This window comes from Trachinotus anak, unplaced genomic scaffold (assembly GCF_046630095.1).
Source record: "Trachinotus anak isolate AG129_WGS33_773 ecotype Australia unplaced genomic scaffold, CSIRO_AGI_Tana_v1 ptg000002l, whole genome shotgun sequence".
In the NCBI taxonomy this organism is placed as follows: Eukaryota; Metazoa; Chordata; class Actinopteri; order Carangiformes; family Carangidae; genus Trachinotus; species Trachinotus anak.
Genome location: NW_027273853.1, coordinates 12,515,723 through 12,525,845, shown reverse-complemented (window position 1 = coordinate 12,525,845; position 10,123 = coordinate 12,515,723). Strand labels below are relative to the sequence as shown.

The 10,123-nt window shown below is 43.0% G+C and overlaps 1 protein-coding gene across 1 annotated transcript; it reads right to left on the bottom strand.

The window, feature by feature from the left end:
- Positions 1 to 708: 708 nt before the first annotated feature.
- On the bottom strand, positions 709 to 9,433 carry LOC139633120 (uncharacterized). The gene is made up of 6 exons (XM_071498557.1): positions 9,259 to 9,433; positions 6,468 to 6,924; positions 6,071 to 6,146; positions 5,315 to 5,393; positions 3,279 to 3,405; positions 709 to 2,362 (listed from the first exon to the last, which is right to left on the bottom strand). The coding sequence occupies exons 2-6, from the start codon at positions 6,882 to 6,884 to the stop codon at positions 1,970 to 1,972; spliced, it is 1,092 nt and encodes a 363-aa protein (XP_071354658.1). The 5' UTR covers positions 6,885 to 6,924; positions 9,259 to 9,433; the 3' UTR covers positions 709 to 1,969.
- Positions 9,434 to 10,123: the final 690 nt, after the last annotated feature.

Below are 10,123 nucleotides of genomic sequence, written 5' to 3'. Positions count from 1 at the left end.
ACCTCTATTATTATCATTCCATAAGTCACCATGTACTGTGTTAAAAAGACAGGTCACATAGTTGTAACTCTGCTGTCTGGTTTGCCTACAGGCATTGTGAAAGTAGACCTGGTGCATGTACGGGAAAAACTAAATCTAACCTCCCCACAGCAGCAACACTTTCTGAGAAAGGTGAAGTGATACCAAGCTGGCACTTTTCACAGCACTTCTGTAAAAGCAGAAATTTCACTGCAGAACTGTGCTGAAAATTACATCCTGCACGCAAACAATAAATCTTATTATTCCTTCGGCTAGTAAAGCCCCTTTAAATGATCCCGGTCGACTCACCCTGTAATTGGTCTAACTGCGATATAAATCAGATATCACCCTTTCTTTGGGATTCTTTGAAGCTTAATTGACCGGCTTTAGATCTTGGTTGAGACTTACAATGGGCTATTTCATAGATTCCTTTTGCTGACACAGTTGGTCTTTCTCCTTGTGTCTTACCCATTAAATTATGCCTTTTTATGTTACTGCAAAGTGGTACTGGATATTTCACTCAATACAAAGGTGAAAGAGCTAAGTGGAACGCTGGAACAAAGAGATACATCTAAAGATCCTTTTAGGGGAAATTTTAGAAACAATCTGCAATTGCAGATTCTCTACATTTAAGGTACCCTCTTCCAGCCTGTATTAAGAAGAATCACAATGAAAAACAATCTGTAGGCATTTTGCATCAAACAAATATAACCACATTTATTTTGAAAGTATAAAATTTCACACTATAAAGGCCACTTTTCAGGGTAAATCGACAACCTTTCTGTAAGATTTACACAGAAATACCTTGTCCCTCTCCGCTGGTCTAGCATACTGTCCAGTTCTGTGGCAAAACAAAATAATTGTTCTACTCCACCACAGAAAGTAGTTGGCAAAGGTCTGAATAATTTACTCAATACAGGAAAATGGCAGGAGAGTGATAATTCCTGATTTGTACATCCCACAGAGGAGCAGGTATTCTGAACGGTTCTCTCTCTTTATTAAACCAGCTTACAGGCACAGCTTGACATTACAGGCACTGTTTGCCTTCTACTGGGAGACTCAAAAAAAAAAAAGAAATCTGCAGTTGACATTCTTTACAATGGCACCAGTCAGGCCACAAGAACATCCCCATGGAGAGAGCATCCTCTGTTTGTACAAGCAGGACGACTCGTACTGCAGACCTCGCTGTCAGAGGCCGTTTGGCTCACTGCGGATCCGGTGAGGTGTCCACACTCTGAGCGTAGCGTTCACATTCCTACTCAATAACCGTGACATGGTGCCCACTGAGGTAGAACAGTTGTACCAAAAGACTTATTTATAAAGTATACAAATGAGTAACAGTCACATCAATAAACTTAAAAGTGGAGTCATGGGGGAGGGAGGGGGGGGGCAGGGTGGGGCGGGTTTGGGAAGAGGGGGAAAATAACATCACATTTCACCCACATTTTCAGCACAATATGTAGACCACTGACATGTCTGGATATCTGAAATACTCCCTTCCAGCACTAACTACTCCTGCAGTTCTTTCCCTTTCAGGCAATAAAGGCGGTGGTTTCACAGATACTCAAACTGTATTATTGCGTCTACAAGCCAGCGAGCAACAATTCACTTGTGAGATCGCTAGCTCTGATGATCTCGGCATGTGAAATCTATCCTTCCCACTCTCACACACGCTATTCAAGAGTGCAAATGAAAAAAATAAAGATAAGTCAACAAAAGGGAACTAAAGCAGACACTTGTCATGTCAGAGAGGGCACATTCCCATACAGAGAGTACAACATGTTTGTCAACGCTCCTTCCACATTAAAGAGGAATCTGTGGCGTCCCTTGTGAAGGCTCCCGTCTCCCCTGAAGGCTGGAATGGGCTAAGCAAGCTGACTGGCTCCTAGCTCAGCAAGACGAGGCTGGGCTGTGCGGTGCTTATGGCTGGACACCCCGCCTTCTGCATGGACTAGGACCAGCTGCTGTCCATCAAACCACGTGTCTCCTTGCGGGTGATGATGCTTTCTGTGGACTTAAGGAGCCTTTCTAGACAGGGCGCGTTGATTTTGCCTGGCGGGAGGCCTCTTGGCACCGAGTCTGTCTTAGTGTGGGTGTCCGTGCTGGAGGACACAGCATTATCCTGGGTTAGGTCTCTGTCTCTGGGGGACAGCAGGTGCCTGGGGCCAGCCTGGGCCTGCTCTGCTGTGGGGGAGCAGATGGGTGACGTGTGGAGCCACTTCAGGTTATTGGCAGAGTAGGCTCCAGCAGGAGTGAGGTCGGTGACTCTCAGGGCTTTGGCACCGACTGGAGGATCACTCACGGTGACGGGGCTCACGACCGCAGTGGTGGTCGGCGGAGACAGCTGTTGGGAAAGAAGGAAACATGGTTTAGTTTCATTCATATTGTAGTTAATATGTCAGGATCAATGCCCACTGATCAACATGAAAACTGTAAACTGAGTTAGCCAAAAATAGTTCAAATAGTAATAATTAAAAAAAAAAAAGCCACTAGAATTTGAAATTTTCCAGCTGTGGTGGAGACACAGAGCAACATTAGCATTCACTCTGGCCACCTGCAAAAAGGAAGTCCAATATTTACTCTCCTTCTAGCTTCTTTTTTGGTCTCTCCCAACTCCCAAGCGGCTACATGCTACGCTGTGTTCACTAGCTAGTCACTAACTGTCTGTCTGCTGTTTGGTGCTGGGCAGGTAGCACCGAAAACAACGCAAAAACAACGCAAACATAGTGCCAATAACTGCAATATTGGATAACTCCCTGTGCATTTGTCACTATGAGTAACATTGTAAATAGTAATTTAATCCAATGTTCATTTAAAAATACTCATTATAGCAGCTTTAAAGTTACAGTGTGACCAGTTACTAAGAACAAAATAGCTTCTTTGTGGTGAAACTAAAACGGTAGCCGGTTATCGGAGGATGTGTCAGGATTAGCCACAGAAATAAATCCTCACCAATTAAATGCACAGGAATGTTCCAGAGTATTCTGACCCTTCTTATCCCCATAGGGACACTCCTCCAAAACTACCTTTTCTCCTCTCTCATTGTTCCGAGCGAACCTGAGACTGCAGTAATACCTCAGTAAAAATAGATTTTAATCCTCCCTTCCCTGTCCCTGACCTGTGATTAAATATTAATAGATATTTTAGTCCCTCCTTCCTTGCATCGTCACCATATGTTCTTGGCAGCAGGCCTTGTCTAACTGAAGGGCTCTTACACAACAGTCCTGCTTTTTTTTTTTTTTTTTTTTTTACAAGTTTACCTTGGGTTTCTTGGTAGGAACGGCTTCCTCTGTCTGCGCGACAGCAAGTTGGTCTTGGAGTTTTACATTTGGGAACCAGCTCTTCAGCATTTCCTCCATTTTAAGAATGATATTAATATATTTCTCCCTGTAAAAAGGAGAGGAAGGAGAAGAGGAGAGAGGAAGAAACAGAGAGAGATAGAAATATTTATTTAAGCAATCATACACAAAGCTGAGTAATCTACTAAAAATCTTGCCAACCTCTTCTCAGAAATCTTATCTCTCCATCAAGCTCACACAGGAAATGTGCAATCTTGAACGACGCGTGAAACACTTACTCACAGTCACTCAGCACAGGCTGCACTCCATGTGTGGGGGGGAAATTGTCTTAAGTACATTTCTCACATGTTTTGAGCTCACACGTGGCCTGATGTATAATAGTTCTGCTCGCCTCTAAATATAAACACCCCAGCCACAACGGTCTTCAACAGCGTCATTGTGAAAACAAACTAAGACGTGGTGACGTGGTTCTCGTTGGAGGTGGGCACAGAGCAACGTCCCATTAACTCCCACCAGTCAAAACCAGATGGTGGGTAGGGATTAGCCCGTGTCATATGATCAGGACCATCCTGCTATGCTCCATTCAGAGCATGTTAAATTCATGTGAAAGATTATCCACAACAGTGACTGCTAAAAAAGTCACTTTGATCCTATCTACCATTGTGTCGCTGCTGGGGCTGCCAGCTGGCAACACAGAGCAGGCACAGGGAGCGTCGGAGAGAGAGAGGGAGGGAGGGAGGGAGGGATGTAGTCCACCTTCCAGCCCCGGCCTTGGCTGTCTGCAGGGAGGCTGCCACACCCACTCTTTGTCTCCCATATGAACACAGCAGCTGGTGGGTGAGGACTCCAATTGGTTTGTGCCACACTCAGCAACACTTTATTGTATATCAGTGCAGAGCCTCACAAAGTGAGAACACTTTGCTTCCCATACAGGTATCTGATTAGAAGTGCTGCTTTAAATTCAGGTCTAAGTGGTACTATTGTTCTAAAATACTTCTGTTGTCCAATTTAGCCCTAAAAATCATTGTTTTTATTGTGTGGTTACTCAGTCAATAAAAATGCTTGACAAATATTTAGTTAGGTGATAAACACTTGTTCCAGCTTCTTAAACGCGAGGAATTTCATTGTAAATTAAATCCCATCAGGTTTTTAACTGTTAGTTGGACAAAACAAAACATTTTGTCACACTGGACTGAATAATTGTGATGGGAACTTTATTGACATTAATCTATTAAAAAAAACATAATTATTAGTTGAAAATTGAAATCAAAAACTCTTTGTTATGGCAGTTTTTGCTTTTTCTTTTTTTACATTTTATATAGTGTCATGTTACTTTCTTTAAAATCAAAGAATATTCTTAGTGATATAGTGATACTGATTTCAACCACATTACCATTTTGCTTGAGCAGACAAAATCGGATGCTAAAGCACCTGAGGATGGAAACCACTTGCTATTTTATCATGTAACATAACTTTAAAAACGGTCATATTACTGGGACTAGGACTGTCTCCTTTAAAAGGGTGATATCATACTCCATTATACCGTCTGGTCAGTGGAGAGCTAATCAAGCAGACACAAGTGTGCTGCTCCCACAGTGGAGCCTGATACATTTTTAACAAGATTCCCAGCTATAGTGGGACCCAGCCATCTCTGCAGTAAATTTATCCTGAATGTGTGGGTGTAGCAGCTCCTCACAGGGCAGCCTGCTGTGAACCATGTGTCACAGACATGTTGGAGACCACTTTGACCCACAGATAGCGAGTGGCATTTCTACTGGTTGTAATTGTATGTATTATAGCAGTGGTTGTGATCTGATAGGAAGGAGCTCCGAAGCAACAAAGGCTTTGTATTTCAGTAAAAATAAAATATTTGCAAAAAAACAAGCTGGGTAAAACACACATATGTCTCAAAATGTATATGTTGTCAGTGAATTATGAGATGATCGCCCTCATTGTAGCATGTAGAACAGTATGTGGGCCATGCTTAGGACACTTACCCCATGCACGGGTTCTGCAGGACACCCATGATCCTCTGAATCCTGTCCATTGCCACACTCTCCTGAAAACTGCTGAGTCCTGGAAAAGAATAAAGTTGGTCCATGAGCCACATGAACTGTGTTGACAGCAGCGCTGAGTGTGTGCAGCAGATGGGTAGTGTGAAATGTGTGTGTGTAAGGGAACAGACTCCCTGTGTCTGTGGCCAGGAAGTGTTGGGTCACACAAGGTTTTGGTTTGACAAAGATCCCAAACTAAGCAGTTTCAGAGCCTGTCTGAACACGGCGTATCTCCCAGAGACCTGTGTAATACCTATCAGACTGGAGACTGTGGTACATTATGTTCTCACCCGCCTCTGCCAAGCAGTTAATTTACAAGGAAGTCTGAAATGTGACATTGCTTATTCTCAACTGGTGAAAAAAATAACATTTAAATGTGCTTTTTGAAAGGGATAACTTAAAACAAAAACAAAAAACAGCTCCATTATAAAAGATAGATACACACACAGGAAATTCTTGTGGTTACTTGATAGTCCTACAACAATACATGTTTCAGACATCTATCCTCAAATCTCGGGGACACAAATTCCTCAGAGAGCAACACTGTCTATGCAGTCTATTGTTTTTCTCTGAGACACAAGAAAGACAGGGGCACTGAGAGACAGACAGAGATGCTGGTGGTTCATGGTTGTGTTAAACTGCATGGAACTACTGAGATGTTTTTGAGACAAAAACAGAAAAACATATTTAATGACTTACGTTCTCTGTATCTCCCTGCACGAAGGCCATTCAAGATTAACGACAGTGGATGAATGTAGCATTGTAGCTCCATGCACTGCAAACGACAAATGGTTGATATCACTGTCAGAGTGTGTTCCAAAACCGTGAGAAAAGCTAATATTATATCATAACATAAAAGTGGCTCCCCCCCCCCAATGTTTATATTAACTGTGTTTGACATATGATGGAGGGACTTCTTCAGAAAAGCATGACTAATTCTGTTGAAAGAATTGCAGGGGAGGGTCATCTTTACTGGAAATGTCATGCATGAGGCACCAGCAGGGGAGTCAATCTAGGTGACAGGGCATGCTCTAGTTTTGCTGACACTGTCAACCACCTTCTGTGGGAAACGGACATGAGTCACAGAGGTGCTCACCTTTCTGCTGAAAATTCGGTCTTTCTCTGACAAGCTGGAAATGAGCTGCCGTTCCTTGCACTCCTCCTCTGTGGACATGTGAGGTCTCTTCAGTGCTTGCTGAGTGCTTTTGCCATTCGTTTTCTCTCCTTGTGCTTTACACAGTCCAATGGCGCTGTCATATGTCTCTGTGCAGCTGGGGGGAGCTCCTCGGCTGGAGGCCTCCCTGACCTCCCTCCAGTTGCTGCCACCCTCCTTCACCTCGCTGCTCCGGCGGCAGCTGCTGTCAGATGGGCCCAGGTGTGGCGGGGCACTGGGGGATGGAGGAGCCTCTGTCTGGCTGTGCTTTCTGGTACAGTCAGACTCCCATTCGCTCTCATTGTCCTCATTGTCACTAGCCAGCCAGTCAATGGAGTTGTCCGAATCTGTAGCAGACATCCTCGGCTGCAGACTCTAACTAGCACTGACCATCACTGACCTGACAGAGAGAAAGCCATTGTTACTATAACAACCCAGAAAGGAGACAGCACAGTAATGTAGATGAAGATGAAATTGTAACTATAAAGTAACAGTTTCAAGCCATATACCAACTCTAATATATGCAGCAGCGGCCAAAAAGAAATGTACCGGAAATACTGACATATTGAAATATTCTTTAGCCAAAACTACAGGTTTGTCAGATAAAAAAAAAAAAGAATAAAAAAACACTGCAGCTCCAATCAAGCAGAGATGAATACAGGCAGAGACACAGCAGCGCGCTCCGAGCAGATGGTGGCAGTGAGAGCAAAGTTGTTGCGGCCGCAGTGACCCATTTGCTTTTCAGATGCAACACCTGAGCCAGTAAACACCAACTACCCACCATCAAAAGCAAACACCAAACACCCCAGTGTCCGCAACAACTCTGTGCAGCCCTTGAACACGCAAGGGCGAAAATCTTTTATTGCCATTGTAAATCTCCGCATCATGACGTCAGACAAGAACAAATGTCTACATTTTATCTATCAGCTGCCAGCTGCCGCCACCACACTCATTCATAAACACTGTTAGGTTGTTTATTCAAAAAAGGTAGGGGGGGACAGGGGTCCTCCACCATGACAACCAGTGCCTCAGACTGCAGACCTCCCATCAACACAAGTGACAATTGTGGGAGGGGGGGAAAAAAAAAAAAAAAAGCATTTTACAAAATGAAAGGCTGGCACTGTTTGTTCACAATGTGAAGACAGAAATGCCCGTCACGGATGCTTAATTGCTTGTGGGATCTTTGCATCTCTCCAACATGTTTCCTCAGTGATTAGAAGATAAAGGAAGTGAGAACAGCATTTTCAGCACAGAGATTATTTTTGGGCTTTGAATGGTTAGCGCCTGGCATGTCTCTTGTTTCCTGTGAAATTTGAGGGTAGGAGAGTTAATTGCTCCCTAGTTCTTTGTCTCAAGACGACCACCTTCTGATCTTATTGTTACAGGGGAGGGTGGAGCAGAGATTTACTGGTTTACATGCTCTAACATAAGACAAACACAGAACACACACATTAAAAAAAAAAAAACAACATAAAGATGTGTCTGACCGGTCTTTATTATTATTATTATTATAAAGACCACAGTTGACCAGTTTTAATTAAAACAAAATGATGTGTAAGGAAAAGGTTTACACAGCTGTGATAAAATATCCAATATACATCAGAATATCCTGAGCTCGGATGGTGTACAGTATCAAGATTCAAGATTTTCAGCAAACATTTCAAGAAACTGATATGTACTTTCCACTGCAAGACTACTCTTCTATAAACACCACACAAGCATTAAGTAGGCTAACACATTCAGGTAAGTCAGTCAGAATCTTTTATCTTATTCCAAGCAAAGTGTTTGTGGAATATCATATTCTACTACACACTAAATATATCTTATTAGATCCTATAATAGCCTATAAAAAGATGATCTTCTCAGTCACATATCAGTCTCTATAAGAAGACACATCAATGCAGCATCAGGGAAAAAGCGACCACCTGTCCTTTCTCTTCTCAGTTAAAATGACATTTCATATATTCAATACATCTGAAAAGATGCTTCAAGTAAGTACAGTGAGTTGTTTTTAACACGGATTTGATTCTGTCATATAACAACATAAACACCATACCACACTTGTCCAATTATTCACTCGTCCTGGGCCTTTGAACACACCACTTTGGCCTACAGTCTTTCAGTATTCCTGATAGAGATTCAAATTCACACGTAGCCTAGGTTCCTATGTGACACACATTTCATTGAAAACACCGGCGTACCAGATAGCCCTTTAGATCTCCGTGTCTCCATCTACCTGTATAGGTGGGGCACCTGAATAGAGATGTCCCCCACTTGATATGGTCGAACTTAAAAAGGTGATAAAAATGAATTATATGCGGTGAAATTCCCTCATCCAGAGGTTCCCGATCTGCCCTTAGAGAAAAATGAAAAAAGTCCTGTCCTCCGATCTGTCCGCCTAAATGCAAGGTTCAAACCAGTTGGGTAACAGACACAATAGACTTCCTCATCATAGTAAATTTGGCAGCAAGCACTGTTAAGATTATATAAAGCTGAATTATATAAAACTGGCAGATGTAATCATCACCGCAACGCCTAAACTGTAATGTTACATCATTAATCCTTCAAAACAAATAACTGCCTATTTCCTACCATCGTACCGGTGTCAAATTCCTCCAGATGATTTCAAAATAAATAAAAATAAAATCCTCTCTACACACACGTATAGTCGGTGGTGTTTCTGAGGACGGTCTGACGGTTTAAGGGAGAGGTTTCCATCAGTGGAGGCGCCTACCTTTCCCAGGATGGAGCGGCTGGTCCTGTACGCTTCCTTTGTTCAGCGGCAAATCCAGCAGGTCTGTCGGAGCAGAGAGCAGCTGATGTGCTGGACGTGCGGCGTGTGAGTGCGGAGGCAGAACAGCCAGTGATCGGCCCGTGTTGCTTCTCCCAAGGCAACGTGTCTGGGAGGGCGGGACTTCGGGCCACCGGCTCTCCCATTTGCTCCCCAAACGCCCACGACTGACGAATCGGCTCCCTCCGTGGGTGCAGCCGCGGAGCTATAGGCGAGGCCGGTTTACATATGCAAATGACATGGAAATGACACAAACACGTGGACACGCGGATCGGTTTCATTTCAGCAGCTGGGCGAAAAGTCAACCCAGGGCTAGTTTTGGTCATTCTGCAGGCATTCCTCTTCATTATATCATCTGGATGATGATGCCTGACTTGTGGCATGTCAGTAAGCTGAGCAGCCTGGTGAAGGCGCAGTCAGCAGTTTCAGCAACAACTGCGATAGACAGGAGTTTGCTCAAGGACACTTGAGCAGACTATATTTAAACAAAGGCTGCCTGGTCTAGACAGTCTTTTTCTAAAGTGTATTATACATTTTTTTTTTTTTTTTTTTTTTTTACCAGCGGTTGAAAATTATTCAGATTATTTATTTAATTAGAAATAGCAATGCCACACTATAAAAATACAGCAAACAACAAAATGTACTTATGGTATCTAAAGTAAAAATATTTATTATGCAGATTTTTTTTTCCCCTGTTACTGTTGCTATATCACTGGATCCTTATTGACACATTGATATAAGCAGCAGTGTTACAGTTAGTCAAGACAGATATGAATTTATCTGATTTGCACACTTTTTTGGTAATTTA